The 17890-nt window shown below is 42.1% G+C and overlaps 1 protein-coding gene across 1 annotated transcript; it reads right to left on the minus strand.

The window, feature by feature from the left end:
- Positions 1–6917: 6917 nt before the first annotated feature.
- LOC120665836 lies at positions 6918–16239 on the minus strand. Its single transcript, XM_039945517.1, has 11 exons — positions 16093–16239; positions 15064–15143; positions 13751–14341; positions 13490–13630; positions 12240–13376; positions 11356–11791; positions 11104–11272; positions 10915–11001; positions 10523–10782; positions 10227–10405; positions 6918–7132 (listed from the first exon to the last, which is right to left on the minus strand). Exons 5-11 carry the CDS (start codon positions 12856–12858, stop codon positions 7116–7118), a joined length of 1767 nt encoding a protein of 588 aa, XP_039801451.1. The 5' UTR covers positions 12859–13376; positions 13490–13630; positions 13751–14341; positions 15064–15143; positions 16093–16239; the 3' UTR covers positions 6918–7115.
- Positions 16240–17890: the final 1651 nt, after the last annotated feature.

Below are 17890 nucleotides of genomic sequence, written 5' to 3' on the forward strand. Positions count from 1 at the left end.
TTAAATACTTTAGCCTCTACCGGGCTCTCCCTACACATGCAGGTGGTTTAGTGAGGGTACTCTTCCTGTCCACAGCTCGTACGGTGTTTTGGGCACCGACTTACTTGGCACTCTATTGAGAATATGTTTAACGCCTCCATCCACAAACTTAATGGCAAGGTGGAGTAACTCATCATGCTACGCACCATATCCATCAGTGTATGGTTACGCCTTTCAACCACTCCATTCTGCTGAGGCTTGCCCGGTGTAGAATACTGGGCGACTATTCCATTTTCCTGTAGAAACCTCGCAAAAGGTCCAGGAACTTGTCCATACGGGGTATGCCGACCGTAGTAATCTCCCCCCCCTCGATCGGATCTTACTATTTTTATTCTTTTATCATGCTGATTTTCAACTTCAGCTTTGAATATCTTAAATTTATCCAATGCCTCTGATCTTTCTTTAATTGGAAAAATGTATCCAAAACGGGAGTAATCATCTGTGAATGTTATGAACGAGTCACAACCATCCACACTTCGCACAGGAAAAGGACCACAAATGTCTGTGTGGATTATCTCTAAAATTCCTGCACTTCGTTTGGCACCCTTTTTAATTTGCTTTACAAACTTTCCTTTAATGCATTCTATGCATTGTTCAAGATCAGAGAACTCTAGTGGAGGAAGAATTTCATTCTTTACTAATCTTTCAAGTCTCCCCCTCAAAATATGGCCTAAACGACAGTGCCATAATTTCGACGATTCAACTTGAATTCTCTTTCTTTTCCTGTTCACATTCACTGACAAGGACGCTATTACATTTACATTCGCATCACACATAGAATGTACTTTATCACGCATAGATAATAAATAAAGCTCACTGTGAAGGAAAGCATCACCAACACAATTATTATCATACCATAGTTCACATTTGCCATTTTCAAAATGGCAATCATAACCATCTTTGTCTAGACGTGACACACTAATCAAGTTACTTTGAAGCGAAGGAACAAATAAAACATCTCTTAATACAAGCACAAAGCCATTAACTAGCTCGAGGGAGACATCGCCAACAGCTTCAACTTCTGCTTGTACTCCGTTCGCAACTTTAACGTGTCTTTCGCTTCTTAGCATAGTCCTTGTCGAACAGAACCCCTGTAAAGAATTTGCAACATGGACAGTTGCACCAGAGTCAATCCACCAAGTAGATTTAGAAAACTGTATATACAGGGATTCATTTACAAATGAAATTACATTCTCACTATTCTTTGCCATTATCATCTTTAAGTAGCTGGGACAATCTGCTTTACGATGTCCCTTGTCACGGCAGTGGAAGCACTCATCTTGCTCCGCTGGAGGACGCTGTTGCTGATACTTATGTGGCATAAGAGCTTTGTCTTTGGACTGTGAGGAAGAGCCAGCTTGGAAAGGCCTTTTTCTTTTATTGTGCACAAAATTAAGTGAACCACCATTCTGTCGCTTCAATCTATCTTCTTTTTGCACACACATTGCTATTGCCTTTTCCATGTTCCACTTCTCTAGTTGCGAGTTGTAGTTTACAACAAATGTTGCAAACTCTTTTGGCAGAGAAGCAAACACCAGGTGAACAAGAAACTCTTCCTTGAGATCCAAGTCCATTGGTTTGAGCTTGGAGTTCAAGGCGCTCATCCCCATTATATGATCCCTTATAGTACCTGCACCGCCATAGTACCTCTTTGTTACCAATTGCTCTATGATCTATGTGGCATATGTCTTTGAAGAACCAGTGAACTGGCTCTATATTCTCTCAAGGTACCCACTGGCAGAGTCACACTCTGCGATTGAGCCCACTATTGCAGCCTCAATCGTGTTCTTTAGGAATGCCATACATTTCTTGTTGGCATTCCCCCAATTTTTGCTGTCTACTCCCTCCGTCCCAAAATACAAGTCATTCTAGAAATTTTAGGACAGATTTACTCGAAGGTTAAATGACCATGTTTACCCCTATTTGTTACCCATATTTGGTAGTAATTGATTCTTATATGCACATGCACTTTCTAAATAGGGTAAAGTGACTTGTTTTTTGGGACAAATTTTGAATCCCAGAATGACTTGTTTTTTGGGACGGAGGGAGTAAGTCATAAGACATCTTTAAAGGAGCATATTCCCCCTACTTTTTTTTGCCATTCAGCATCACTGTCCTCTGTCGCCCTGGCTGGCGCAGGTGGCTCTTTGGGCTTAGGTTCAGTGAGAACCCAGTCCACCTCTGCGCAAATGAAGGCTAGGTCAACCTTCTTGCGCCATTCTCCATAGTTGTCACCTTTAAGAGTTGGGACATCCTTGATGTAGGTCATCAAGTACATCCCTCCTGAAATGACAAAGAAAGTGGGAATACAACAATAACAATTGCATGAATTACTTCCAACTTGGTCAAAATTAACACATACAACTGTTTATGCAATTAAATCTATATCATCGTTGGGCAGAAATAGAAATAAAAGAAAATAACCATACAAAAATTAAAATATTGATATTAACAATGTTGGTCAGAAAATAACAATATCATAATTTACTTTTCAAGTAATCTCTTTAAACATGCTCTTCAATTTAATTGTCCTGTTGGTTTGAATTAAATTAGAGAGCAAATAATTTTAATCTCTGCAGCGAAACATGTAAAATACATTTATTCAAAATCAATATGACTGTAAAACTTTACTGTTCTCTAAAACAAATTATCCCGTTGGTTCAAATTTGAATAGAGATCAAAATTGTATATAATTCAATGAAGAATTGCTTCTGAAATAAAAGGAAAACAATTTGCTGTTTTACTGTGCAAAAGGGCTGGCTTGTCAATGTGGCCCAATGCCCACAGCGCGCGCAGCTCTCTTTTCTGGCCGACGGCCCGATTCTTTTCGGCCTTAGGCCGTTTTCTTACACGCGCAGGCGGCCCATTGGCCGTTCGGCCCACTGCTGCATGCAACGCTCCCCTGCGCCCAGGCCGCAACCTGGGCCTAGGCCGGGAATCCAGCCTGCATGTGACGCCTGCCTGGGCCGATTCCAGCCCGCCAGCCGCCGATCGCTCTCGGCCGTTGGATCGAATCCGACGGCCTTCCGCCATTTTGGCGGATCAAAACCGGCAGCTGGTCGGTTCCCCAAACCCTAGAGCCATTAACATTCCCTCTCTTCCCCTTTCTCTCTCACGCACGGCGGCGGCCATGGGTGGCCGGGGAAGGTGGCGGCGCCGACGCGGGTCCATTCGCCGGCGTGCGCACTCGCCCTCGTGCGAGCGCGCCGACGTCGAGCGGCCTTGTTGTGGTGCCCGAGTCCGCGCGCGCACCGGCGACTGGATCCCGGCGAGCGGCGGCCCGATCTATCTGTTGCGCCAGCGAACCGGCTCTCTATAGAGCATTGCGCGCGGCGGTGGCCGGCGTTTGCACGCGCAAGTAAGCCCTGCCGCCTTTATCCTCTAGGGTTGGGGTTCGTATTTTCTTTTCTTTTTCGATTTGCATCAATTTGCCTTTTCTATCTCCTGTTTCTTTGGTTCGCGACCGAATCTGCTTTCCCATCTCGATCTACACTTAGTGTAGGCAACTGATACCATTGTTAGAACTTTAGATCGACACAGTGCATAGATCAAGTGGGATTCTTTCATATTTCCTTTGTTCTGAGTACAAGAGTCCTAGATCTACAACATATACACGGAGAGAGAGGGTAGAGGACCTTCGCCACCACTAGAGGAGGAGCTCGAGCCGGCCATCTCGGGTTCGTTGATGCAGATCCACTCAAAGGCGGCGACGAGTGGTGCAGAGAGGTCGAGGCCGGCGTGACGGCGTCGCGGACGGTGATGGGGACGGCGACGTAGAAGCGACGACGGCGGCGGCGGCGGTGCAGACGACTCCAGGGATGTCAGCGGCGTTCTTCCCATCACTGGATGCGCACCCTCTAGATCAGTTAGGGTTTTGTCAGTGGGTTTTGGGGAGCACGGAGAACTTAGGCGTACGTACCCCCTGCGGCCCCCACCTTTTTTTATAGCACAGTGTGACAGGGCCCGCCAACCATAGTTGGTTGGGCGGCCCCGATCAGGGTGCGAGGGGATGACTGAGTTGGACTCCGCCGTTGGGCTAAGTCCGTCCCGAGATCAAACCTAACATTTTAACGGTCACAGAAAAATCCTCAAGCGTACAAATATCATTGTAGCTTTCACTCAGGAGTAATCCAAGGTGAGCTATATATTAATTTTGATAGAGACAGCGACAAAATGACGGCACCATTATGTATGCAGAGCACAATTCCTTTGGCTTAATTAAACTTTATATGATGCGGCAGATGAACACATCATTCTGATATCTTTGGTGCAGCACTAGCTAACTTAATCTATCTTGACCACGCAGGGACACGCAATTATGGCATTAGCACTAGGGATGAAAATGGTCAAAAACGATCAGCGTCGTCGGAAACGAAAATTATACATATTATCGGAAATGAAAACGACAACGCGGTATTATTGTGATTTTGGAAATAAAAATATATGATCGAGAATATATTGATAATAATTGAAATCCATTGAAACGGTATTTCAAAAACAATAAACATGTCAAACCATAGAGAACAACACTAATCATATGACTCGACACATCTCATACATAAGTACCGATAATTATGATATTAATCCAAGTATCCAACAATCCACGGAGTGTGTCTCATTTCATAGTACTAAAAGTTTAGACATTGATCCCGACATCAATGAAACTATCCATTGTCGCCATGAATTCAGGTCGGCTAGGTTGCGGGTTAGATTAGGATAGTCATGACTCTAAAAATATAGATATAGATATGGCTTACGTGATTGTGGTATTTAACTAGTAAAATAAAGTAGAGTATTAAAAAATGTGATATTTCTCAAAAAGATCGGAAGACACTCAAATCGTTTTCTTTCTCATTTCCATATTATTTTACCATTTTCATTTTTATTATTTGGGCAATTGTATTTATTTTTGCTTAGACTTCAAAATTAGTAAAATCTTAAAACGATTCTCAACAATAAAAAAATACCGTTTTGGTTATTATCCCTAATTATCACTACCTGCCTAACCGCATGATCCAATTTTGATTACATAGAGCCCAGTTCGCTTCCATGTCAATCTTTTACCATGAACCTTTACTGGATGGATCAAAGATGGCATCCAAACCGGCCAGTTTCATATATACCATGAACCCAACCGGATGGAGCCGAGCTCGATCGTCTCCAAACTGGAGCATGCCAAATGCACTGCCGGTTAGCTTTTGTTTACCAGGAACAAAATCATATGCAAGGTGCAGACATGATATCGATGCTTCGGCTGGGCTTTTTAACAGCAAGGTAGAGATAGAAACCATGATAGAGGAAGAAGAAGGAAACGATGCTTCTTGGTTGTGGCCGGCGAGCCGGGAGAAGATAGGAATCAGTGCAGCACCATGAAGCTTCACCGCTGGCGAAACTGGAAATAAATTTAAATGGGGCTGAACAAACTTCGATAATATTTGTAGGTACGAGAATTTTGCAGTTTGCACTAATTTTTTCACTAGCCAGTCACGGCATATGTTATTTAATCATGTAATGACAATTCACAAAGAAAAATAGGAGCAGGAGTTGATATAGCTTGCTCATTTTAGTTTTACCTTGGTTTCCTACAAAGATTAGGCTTAATTTTTGAAAATCAATTCTATTATGGGATGCGAAATCAACAATATTTACAAAGCTTACCTTGTCAATAATAATATAATTATATAGGTTTCAATTGGAGAAGTATAGACAGAAACCATGGCTATGATGGCTAATACGATCGCATTAGTGTAGCAGGTGGGTTTGCTGTTGTTGTCTATCTCGGCTGTGGCCGCCTACCTGCTTGTTGTCCATGGCTTCGCGCAATGCCAATAGTGAGATGTGAGTCCGCCTGGCATCATAAATTGATGCACCGATGAGCTGTGACTAGCGGGCAGCCACACACGGACAATGAAGAAAACTTCCGGGGCTAGAGATCACGGTTGGATTGTGGACTTCCACGGGGTGGATTGTGGACTTCCAAGCAATCAGACGATATTGTGAGCTGAAGAGGCACTTGAAACTTGATCTAAAATTAAATTGAGATTAAATGGTAATTAAAGAAAATTATATTGTTAGGGAGGCCATGGCCCGCCACTAGGCTTCACCTTCTTCGTTCAGGGACTTCTGGGTGGTGTCGTAGGAAATGATACTTCTAGGAACGTTCCTTTCTCTGCTGGCTTTCCTTAGCTTCCTCTCGATGTTTAGGTGGTGTTGTAGTTTTGCAGAGTCTGACATCCTTGCCCGCAACCTGACGGCGCTTTGGTGGGTGATGCTTAACGCAGCAGCCTGCCTGCAGCAACCTGGAGAACGTGGAGTCCGTGAAGGTTTGAATCGCTTGGACTTCGTCACGGCCGGCATGTTACACTTTCACTTGGTCAGCGTTTTATTATTAAAAAAAAGTTCGAAGGTCCCCCGGGCGCAATAGATTTCTCGGCAAGGCAACTAGCCTCCCAGCCTTTCCTTCTGATCGTGTGATTAAGAAAAGGAGGCGGCTATATTACGGCCGGCCGTTATTATGCACTTCCGTACGGCCTATCTATATTTGGGGAAAAAAACCTGAACTGGCTAATTCCTGTTTTGTCGCCAGCAACAAATGTTTGGTCCGCGCCTCTCTATAGCCCAAACCAAATCAACACAGGCCCACATACCTTTGGGCGGCCCATTTTCTCTACCCCTGTCGTGTGCTAAGTTGCTTAGAACTTCCTCGTCCCCTTTCGCCGGCGCCGACCAAACTGCCCACCGCCAGCAGAAAAAGAAGAAGCAAGAAACAAAAAGAAGTGCCTCTCGCCTGATGAAGGCAACAACAACAAGAAACAGAATTGCTCAAGTACCTTGAGTGCTGCATCAACATCACAGAAAGGTAATGTGTTGCCTTGAGATCTGTATGAACATTATTCATCAGATTCACCCAGAAAAAGTTTGGTTTAGGGTTGCCCCCCCCCCCACACAGGTAGATCTGAATTGACTCCAAACCGAGGAATAGCTATCATGTTTTAGTCCATTCACAAACTAAAAAAGGACTGCATGGTTCTAAATTGCCTCTCCAGCCTGCATCCATCATTAGTTTGCAGTGCTGCTCATGCCTTCTCTTTACCTGTAGGAAAAACAATGAATCTTTTTAGTCTATTATGCATTTTTGTTATGACTTTGTTGCATGTTTTACAAAAAAATGCATTTGTAGGGGAAAAAGACCATGGATTTGAATCAGTTTCCTTCAGAAGTTGATTTTGATTTCCTGGATGCTGTTAATACAAGTCCTTCCTACTGCACTCAAGTACCTTTGGTTGATGCAAGTTTAGAAGGTGATGAGCACAATGGCGTTGACAATCCATCAAATGCTGACGCTACAACCCAAAATGCAGATGGTTGTCCGCTTAACAACCAAGAATCTACTGTTGTTACAGAAGAGGTTATGGAAGATATTTGGTTGACACCACCAGTGCCATACACAAGGCAAGCATTTTCCACTAAACAGGAAGCAAGAGAGTTCTACAATTCATATGCAAAGAGGATTGATTTTTCTGTTCGTACTAGTCCTACACGGCTATCAGGGGTGAACAGAGAGCAGAACAAGGTTGAGTTCGTTTGCAACAAAGAGGGGCGACAGAGGAAAACGAAGGAAGAGCAACCAGTTGCTGAAACTGATGATAGCAATTTTGATGAAGATTCAGATCATAATGATTGCGATGAGGGAGCAGAAAAGAAGAAGAAGTTGGATGGCGGCAAAAAGAGAAAGAGGGAAAAGATGATGCATACAGACTGTAAAGCCAAAATGGTTGTCAAACTGATTGCTGGCAAATGGCATGTGATAAACTTTGTGCCAGATCACAACCTTGACCTTGTTTTGAAGCCATCACTGAAAAACTTCCTAAGGTCTCACAAGGGGATACCTAAAGAGGAGAAGGATTTCATTGCATTGTTGCATGGGTCCAACTTACGCACTGGTCGTATAATGCAACTTATGAACGAGTTTTATGGCTCTATGCAGCTAGTTCCATATGAAGGAAAAGATGTTAGCAACTTTCGTTCCACCATTAGGAAAGCTGAAAAGTACAAAGATGTTCAGGAGACCTTGGACTACTTTAAGGAGCTAGAAGATCAAGATGCTGAATTCTTTTACAAGATAAAGCTTGACGAAGATAACAGAGTTGGATGCCTGTTTTGGGTTGATGGAGCTGCAAGGCATGCCTACATTGAATTGTACAATGATTTGGTGTCTTTTGATGCTACCTATATGACAAACATGTATGATATGCCCTTTGCTCCATTTATTGGGATCAACAAGCATGGGCAGTCCTTCATGCTGGGGTGTGGCTTCATAAGAGATGAAAAAACCCCTAGCTATGTGTGGCTGTTTGAAACATTCCTAGGAGCAATGCAGGGCAAAGCGCCTGTGAGCATAATAACTGACCAAGATGGTGCTATGAGGTGTGCAATCGCGCAGACATTTCCAAATACAAATCACAGGAACTGTCGGTGGCACATAATGGACAAATTTACTGGAACAATAGGCCCTATCCTTGATAAAGATGAAAAACTGGAAGATGACTTCAAGGAATGCATGAACTACACCGTTAGTCCAGATGAATTTGAAGCAAAGTGGTCTGCTATGATCAGCAAATATAATTTGCAAGAGAATGTTCATTTCCAACATCTTTATGCAATCCGTAGCAGTTTTGTGCCAGCTTACTACATGCATTGTTTTTACCCGTTCTTGTAATCGACTCAGAGTAGTGAGGGGTTTAATGCTGTGCTGAAAAAGTATGTGAACCCAAACATGTCGATTCTGCACTTTGTTAGGCAGTACCAAAAGTTTCAAGAGAAGTGTTTGGTGGCTCAAGATGGGCAAGACTTCAGAACTGATGATAAGGAGAGGAGAAGGTGGTCTAGATACCCAATTGAGAAACACGCGTCAACTGTGTACACTAAGAACCTATTCTACAGATTCTCAAATGAATTTGAAAAAACTGCTGAATATGATGTGACGCCTGAAGGTCAGTTCCAATATTTGCTTGTGCCGAACAGCAATTTTGTCTACGGCTATGGAAAAAGGACATATCTTGTGACAGCCGTGGTGGAGGAAGAAAGTTACTACTGTGAGTGCAGCAAGTTTGATAGGGATGGGATGCTTTGTTGCCATATAATGAAGATCTTAACAAGATTGGGAGTGAAGAATATACCACAACGCTACATATTGAAGAGATGGACGCAAGAAGCAATTCAAGGGGGTGAGAATGCTGAGCCTAATGCACATGTGCCTGCTGAATTCATAGCCCGTGGCATGCCCCTCAACACCAAAAGGACTTTGTGGTTCACCAATCTATCTACAGCTTTTGCAAGTTTAGCAGTTGAGGGGTGTGTTTCGAAGGAGACCTACACTGTTATGGACAATCACATAAAGTTGATGCAAGATGAAATTGCTGAGATCAAATTGAGGAAAAAAGCAATGCTCGAAAGGCACGGGAAGCTAATCGAGCAAGGTCTATCAACGCAGATGGGTCTAATGGTGCTGCTAATATGGGTATAATTGGTTCAACTGATACACAAGTTGTGTTTGATCCTATGGTGCAAAATATTTCAACGCACCATGAAGCAGGTGTGACTGAAGACACAGGTGGTTTGGCCCCTCTCCCAGCAGGTGCATTTTTTGCTGCAGCAAAAAAGACATTTTTTATGTCTTCTATCCTGTTAAAAAGGGGAGTTTATATCTGTTAATGGAAACCTTGTTTTTATTTTCAGGTGATGCCCCTGTTACCATCTATGGTGATTTCGATGGCGCTAGTGCAATGACTACAGGTGTCGACAACCCCCCAAGATCAAAAGTCAAAGGGCGCAAGAAGGAGAAAAGGTTTAAAAAAGGGATGAATGCTGGATCAAAAAGAAAGAACAAGTGCAGCCTTTGCAAAAGCACTAACCATAATGCTGCAAAGTGCCCAACGAAAGAGGGAGAAGGTTTGGTGTTAGGATCTGTTGCTGTGGAATAGGCTTTTTTTTTGAAGAGAATGGAATCAAACAATAGCTTGGTGGTGCCTAAAATAGTTGCTTAAAATACGGCTTCAGTACACCCTGATACTATTACGGCATTATGTATTTTTTTCATATGCTAAAAAAGGACTAGGGGAATGTGTTCAATTGCCTAGTGCTTACAACTGAAATGCTATTGATAATGTGAGAAACTGCATACATACCCTTGAGTGTCATTTCCAGGTTTAGCATCTCTTCCCAGTCTGTGTTGTTTTCATCATAGGTCACCCACTTGTGTGTCAAAATCTTTCGAATCCTGGGCATGTCACCCTCTTGGATATTGCACACTGTGCGCCCATCATAATACTCTGCGTTCATCAGCATGTGGAACCCGCAGTCGTGGCTGAGTGTTGTCGTCAAAAAAATGACAAGAGGGAGCATGTAAGTTTTGCGTGTGTTGGGAGGGGGGTGTGGGGTACATGTACAACAGGCATGAAAAGGAAAAAAAAGAGTTACTTACTTGTTTGTCTGTTTTGGGATTGGAATATCCACAATTTCGTATTTGTCGATTGGGTTTTTTGTGTCAAGATAATATATCTTCCACAGAGATTTTATTGCATTGGTGATCTTGTTACAACATTCAGCCAGCTTCCCGTTTTCTAGATTCCTCATAGAGTCCAACACTTCAAACCTTTTATTGCGCAAATTAAGCACAATCAGAAAGTAATGCCCGGAATGTTCATCAGACTGTACTAGCTTTTGTAGAACTGGGAAGAGAATCTGTAAAAAAAAATGTGTCCAGCATCATGCAGAAAATTCACCATTGCAGAGAAGGACAGGTGTGGCAAAAAAAGGAAATAATGTGCAGAAAAAAAGCAAAACACATAGATAATAGTGTGCAGTGTTATATACCAGTTGTCTGTGGTCCAGGTGGTTTGACTCCTTCTTAAACACTTGTGTTACGGCTGCCATCCCACTTTGGTTGTGCTGCAAAAATGTCTGCATTGGCATGTGATATTGCAAATAAGTTGCCTTCTTAGAGAAAAAAATGCCTTCAGAACATTACTAAATTACTCGGGTGGGGGGGGGGGAGGGGCTCACTGAAACGTGAAGTGGTAGAACCTGTCTTGTGGCTCCCCTTTTCTTCTTGCCATTAATGACATAGATGCCGATCTCTGCGACAGTATTCTTTAGCTTCCCACCTGGTTTAACTGAGTCTGCAAGATGGCCCAATGAAGCGAAGTTGAAAATGTAGTTTATTATGGGTTGCCTGTAAAAAAACAATGTTGTAGATCATATTTTGTGGGCTATAAAAACTCTTTAAATAGGGATCAGAAAGGGGAGTTTACATACTCGCTGCTCTTCGACCTGGTGAACCTTCTAGCAAACATGCAAACGGCATCATATACCTTGCACACTTCCTTGCTGCACTTGAAGGGCATTCTCCTTGGCTCAATCGGAACGTACGGGGATTGCAATGCTGCACCCAGTTTGAATGCTCTTCTCGGTGGAGGAACACACAAAGGTGTGATAGAAGAATCACCCTCTACTGATGCAGCAGCAGTTATCCCCGCTGCTTGTGGGGTTGGTGCTGCATGCATTGTTGGCTTGTTGTTTGGTGCTGAAATTGGATTGTAGCACTTGTTGCTTGTAGGGTCTTCTATGCTTTGTGAGTTTGATGTTGAGCCTTTGTGTTGCTTTGCTTTTGCTTGTTCATGAACCCGAATAGCTTCCGCTTCCCATAATAAATATTCCTCGTCAGGTAGGCCGTCCAGTGTCCATATAGAATCTGAAAAACAAATAAAAAAGGGAGGGCAAAATATGTTAGCTGTGTTACAACGTTGTTGCCTACTAACTTTAATTAGTTTGTCTACATATATAATCACCATAATCACCCCCCCCCCCGACCAAACAAGTGTTAATCATTTTGCTTTCCTCCAATGTTTCCTACGGTGTCTCTACTCTTATTTGCAGGCAACTTAAACTAATCTAACAAGCAAATTGGTCAGTTAGGTTCAGCATTTTTGTGTTTAAACTTTAGCAATAACAGTATGAGGATCCATCAAAAAATGGGAATGCATCATGCTACTTAGTGCATTTATCGAGGCGATAATGTGTTAAGAACATGGCAAATTCAGTGTATTTGTCTAGATAAAATTTCTGAATTTTTAGATATGCAACTCAATATGTATTAACAGTCCGTAAAAAATTGAGTGTGTTGCTTGACCAGAACTTACCGGTTTTGCCGGTAGGAGGTGTGGGTGGGCAAGTCTCAAGGGGTGTGGCCTCTTCAATTGACTTCATGATATCAAACTCAGGGACGTCGACAGGGAAGTCCCAGGGGCGGACCTTGGAGCTGCTTGCTGACTCTAGTACAACATTAGCTCTCGCTTTATCCATCCCAGGTGTGCTGCTGGATTGTTTTGTGGTGTTATTGTTCTTGTCATCTTGAACTGCATTAGTTCTTGGAGTGGCAATGTGATGCTTGCTGACTGTTGGCACACTCTTCTTGGAGCTGCAACCTTTGTTAGTTGCAACATTGTTCTTGTCAGCTTTAGCTACACTAGTTGGGATGTCTGGCAGCTTTAGTCTTGCATGTCTGGCATCAACGTTGCCTAGTTTCTGCACTACTGGAGATTTCTCTGGTGGTAAACATTCAGCTATTCCTTGAGGTGCTGCTGCAGAACTTCCTTGTACATTTTTTGTTGCAATGGACTGAAACCTTTTTAGCCTTGTGCTGAGTGGAACGAGATCTTCATTTTCTTCTATATATGGGGCATCCCCAGGTGCATCTACACCAGCAGGTTCACCCTCAGGGGGCGGTCCTATGCTTCCATCATCGCTGTTGTCCTCCATACCATCTTCTTCACTGTAGTATGAATCCTCAGATTCTTCCTCTGTCTCATCTTCTTTGTAGTCTGGATCCTCAGATTCTTCTTCTTCATCATCGTGTTTCAATACCCTCCTGCGCTTGGGTCTACTAGTACTTGCTATAGCAGTTTCTTCTGCGGCACACAAATCTTGGATGAATGTGCCTAGAATCTCTGTGACACCGCTGAGGGCTTTGCTTACAGCTTCGCAGATTTTCCTTTTCTTCTACAAAAAAAGAAAAGGTTGGATGAAATCATCAAGCTGCGTTCCCGTGCTGCATTAACCTACATAGACCATGAGCTTGGGGGTGTGGGGATGCTGCATTCCATTCTAAAATAATTGCTTTACTTGTAGCATTAACCTACATAGACCTTGACATGTAACAAAAAATAGATAGATATTGGCTCTGCTAGCTGTCTTGGCACTTTTGAAGTTACAAATCTGCTAATATCATCCATCTGCAGACTGAAACCTGCCCCCACTGAATGATGAGATTGTTTCAACTGAACAAGAAAAGAAAAGGTGATTATTCAGTTTGGCACGTAATGCAATGGTGTGTGTGGAAAAAAAGAGTGATGGAAGGCCGCCCAATATTGCTGTTATTCTTTTGGTATACCTTCAGTTTGCCGAAAGAGCCATTGCGATTTCTGTCCAGCTTGATGACCTGATCAATAAGTGTCCCTGTCCAAACAGAGACCCTTGGAGTACCAGTGAGGACTTGTATATTAGGAAGATCTAGTGAGTCTGCATACAAAATCTGAAAAAGAAAAAGAAAAAAAATAGATACAATGAGACTGCGTGCATGTATTAACTACAATAAATCTAGTGAATCTGGGAAACACGTATTACTGCAGGTGGAAAACAAAGTGAAACTTACAACAAGTAGAAGAATGCAACCCCTCACAGAATTTTTTTTGTTCATCTTTATAGCTGCATCCTTCAGCTGATTCACCACGAACTCACACCAGTTCAACTTCTTCACAGCTGAGAGGTCGACTAAGGCAGGGTAGCATCGAGGGCTTATTGCCAAGCTGGTCGGTGGGCACAAGAATGTTGAAATAGCTATCATCAGCCAACCTCTCAGGTAATCTTCGTCTGCAGTCTTGCTGTTTTTCAGCATCTCCATTATTTGTTCAATCTTTGGTGCTGATCCATGAATGGTGTCATACTTGCTCTGTATGGAGTTTATTGCGTCAACATCAAGCTCATACATCACCTTCCCCCCTTTATTTAGCAAATTGAAAATACAAGCAACTGAATCTGGTGTGACGGGAATTCTACCACGTCCTGGAAACACTAACTCTGAAGCTTCGGGATCAAAACACTCAACAAAAAGCCAGTTTGCAAACTCAGCTGGTATTGTGGGGCATGGGATGTAAGTAGTCCACCAAAATTGATATCGCGTATCATCTTGTGCTGGGGTTCACTCATCCATACATCCAGTTTGACGAGTCTAGCGGGTGATGCCCTGTTCCTTGGAATAGTGTTTATGAGAGACATATTCAATGAACTTTGCCCCTCCCCCCCCAAAATGAAAATATTGCATGAATATGACTGCTAAATGAAAAAGGTTTAGAGACATATTCAGTAGATTTTGCCGAAATCTAATGAACAAAAAAGCCTCTGCTGAATAGTATTTTTCCTAATGAAACACATGAATGTGACTCAAGCTGAAGTGCTAAAAGAATTGGTATTGAAAACACAGCGCTAAATTGGAGTTGAATAATTACAAAACTACTTGTACGTCAACTTAAAAATGATAGAACTATAGAAGAATACAACTGCTGGTAGTTTGTATGTGCATGAATATGAATAATGATGAAAAAACAGTTGAGAGAAATATTCAATGGATTTTTGCTTAATCTAATGAACAAAGATGCCTTTGCTGAAAAGGTATTTTGCCTAATGAAATTAATTAATATGCCTCCTGCTGAAAAAAGTACTGAATTGGTATTGAGTAATCACAGAACTGCTTGCATATCAAACTTAAGAAAAAGATGCTGGGAAAAATACAAATGATGTTAGTTGTATATTACCTAGTACTTTGCATGGTTCAGAAAATCATATTATTGCATAAGTCGGGATCATGTTATTGCCTAGTGGTGGAGATTATTTTTGCCTAATCAAAGTGCCTGAAAATGGATACTGCTGATAAAAACAACATGAAATCAGAAAATGCGAGGGGCATACAGCGTCAAATGATGGCGCGCAATCTTGTTTCTTCCTTGGCATTGTGATTGTCTTAGAAAAATAAGAGTTCCCTAGGGGTTCTGTACTTTACAAAGGAAAAAGAGGGTTAGTAGCTGAATCTATGATTTATTTTTACAAACATGATATACAGATATATGAATCATACAGACATGATATGCAGATATGTGAATCATACAGATATGAAGAACAAAATATAGCTGCGTCTATGATTTCTTTTCACCAACACCACAAAACACACAACCGCTACAAAAGGGAAGGCCTGATTCGGGTGAGAATATCTACATAATCCAGAAACCTACAGAACTGGATCCCCTCCCCGTACCCTGAAAAAAGCCCCCATGCCAAATGCTACTCATTCGCCTATCTGATTTTACTACATCCCCTCCTCCTACAGGAATCTAATAAAAAAACATTGCATCATGAACTTGATTCCTATCTAAGCAAAAAAAACAGATTCAAACTCGATTCCTATATGATTATGAACTTGATGATTTTCAGATGGGGGAGGGGGCACACGCGTTTGCCTAACTCTGAACCAGCACAAACTGGCCTAGATCTCCCCCCCAAAAAAGCCCCCACACCAAAATGTTACTCCGTGGATGACATCCACCAACAAAAAATAGAGGTGAACTCCATCCCCACCCCAAAAGCCCTCCCCTGATCTTATCCCCTACAACAGATGCTGCTATATCCCGTGGATGCGCTCACCTATCTGATCTACACTTTCTGCAAGTTCGTGAACCCCCTGCGGAAAAATCAAACGCAAAAACAGAGACAACACCACGCTCCTCCGCTCCATCACATACCAAAATGCTACAGATCAGAGATGCAATCGCTAAGGAGAGATGCTCCCCTTGATTCTAATCAGTCTCCTCCCTCCCCGCGCGGATTCCCATTTGCTTGGCTTGATAATCTCCACCAAAAACAGCCACGCAATCCCCGAAAAATCGCCTCGTCGTGAAATCGAAAATGATGCGACGATAGCTGAAGAACAAGAGGGAAACTGACCTGAGATTTGTCTCCGATTGAGAATTCTGCTGATTCCCCGCTGAGGATCTGAGCTTGCTCTGCGATGGGTAGGTGAATCGAGCGGTGATTCGAGAGGATAGAGGGGATAGAGAGGAACCCTAGAGAGAGAATGAGGAAGACGAAATGACCGGCGCGAGACCCGATGTTTTGAATAAAATTCCTCGCCAGTTGTATAAGGTGGGGCCAATCTGTCAGGGGCACATGTGGCGCGCGCGACGCGTGATCGTTGGATGGCGACTGGGCGGTGGATTAAACCGGTCGTCCGAGCGGACGAAAAACAGCCAGTCGGTACGAAGTCATTACCTTAAGAAAAATACTTAATTAATTTCCAGCCAACATGTACCTTTACGTCACCTCGACTAGACCTATGTTGCACGTCACATGGATGCATGCTGCCTTACGATACTAGTTTGGAAACTTGTACGCGAACGTACTACAATTTTGTTGTACATGTATTTACACTAGGGGCCGGTAAAATACACATTAATTTATAGGGTGGGAGCGATACCCATTCTGATTTTTTGTAGCTAGAAATAGCTGTTTGCAGAAGCGGGTAACGTGTCCGCCGTTGTAAATGCATGACCTGCCTATGGAAATGTGTTTTTAAGGACAGATGAGCCCATCGCCTGGCTCTAGAAATGGTATATATTTCTAGAAGTGGGTTATGGCATGACCCCTAAAATTTAATTTTTTAAAAATAAAAAAAGTTATAAAATATGTCTATTGTTTTTTATAAAATATGCACACTTGCATTAACTGGATTTTGAACCACTTACCTCAAGCCATTCTTTTGTATTAACTCTGAAAACAAATTCTAGGGGCAGATCACACCTCTTGCCGTCCCTACTAACCTTTTCGGGGGCAGGTTACACCCCACCCTCTCCTAAAATATTAATTTATATTATTTTAAAATTTTATTTAAATCTTAGAATATAGAAAAAATAAAAAAGTAAAACTTCTACAATATGATTATTGCAAACGCTAGATACATAAAAAAGTATACAAGCATACTTCATTATATTTAAAAGGTTAAAATTGTGGAAATCTAAAGTACGACTTGAGTAGTATGAGATACTGTGCGGAGAGTCGACGAGTTTATGGAGAATGTACATCGAACTCTATGCATAATATATTTTGAATCTTCAATGATGATATAAATTCATTTAAAGTATGAAGCCATGTGAATTTGCGGAAGATTTGGTTCTCTTTTATATAATTGCACTATCTATATTCATAATACTTCTAGATTTTAGAATTAGAGAAATTATAATAATTTTTGGACTATTAAAGATCTTAAATAAAAAGTTACAAACTATAAAAACTTTAAGTCTCGCCATCCTCTACAATTAGGATACATAGCTTGATTTCATCCGAGATTGTATCAAAAAGTTATGAATTTATTTGCATGAAACCATTTGTAGTGGCGGCCTGGCGGGTCATGCGCCATCACCTCACTCCTGAAAATTACTTTTAGGGGAGATGACGCCATCACCTGCCTCTGAAAAAGGTGATTATTCCGAGGGGTGAATGCCGCCATCACTTGCCCCTAAACTAGACTTCCAGGGGTGGTTCGGAAGCTACAGAGTGGGTTATCTTTTGGGCAACCCATACAAAAAAGGGACGCTCTTAAACATCACTTTTAAAAAAAATAAACGCTCTTAAGAATGTTTTTTTTTTTGTAATGTTAGCTCAAAGCTACTTAGTTATAGGACGCACATGCAACCAGATGTTTGTGAGCATTAAACAGACAAGGAACTTATTTATTTCCTTTCCTTTG

The sequence above is a fragment of the Panicum virgatum genome, chromosome 3N (genome assembly GCF_016808335.1).
Source record: "Panicum virgatum strain AP13 chromosome 3N, P.virgatum_v5, whole genome shotgun sequence".
NCBI lineage: Eukaryota > Viridiplantae > Streptophyta > Magnoliopsida > Poales > Poaceae > Panicum > Panicum virgatum.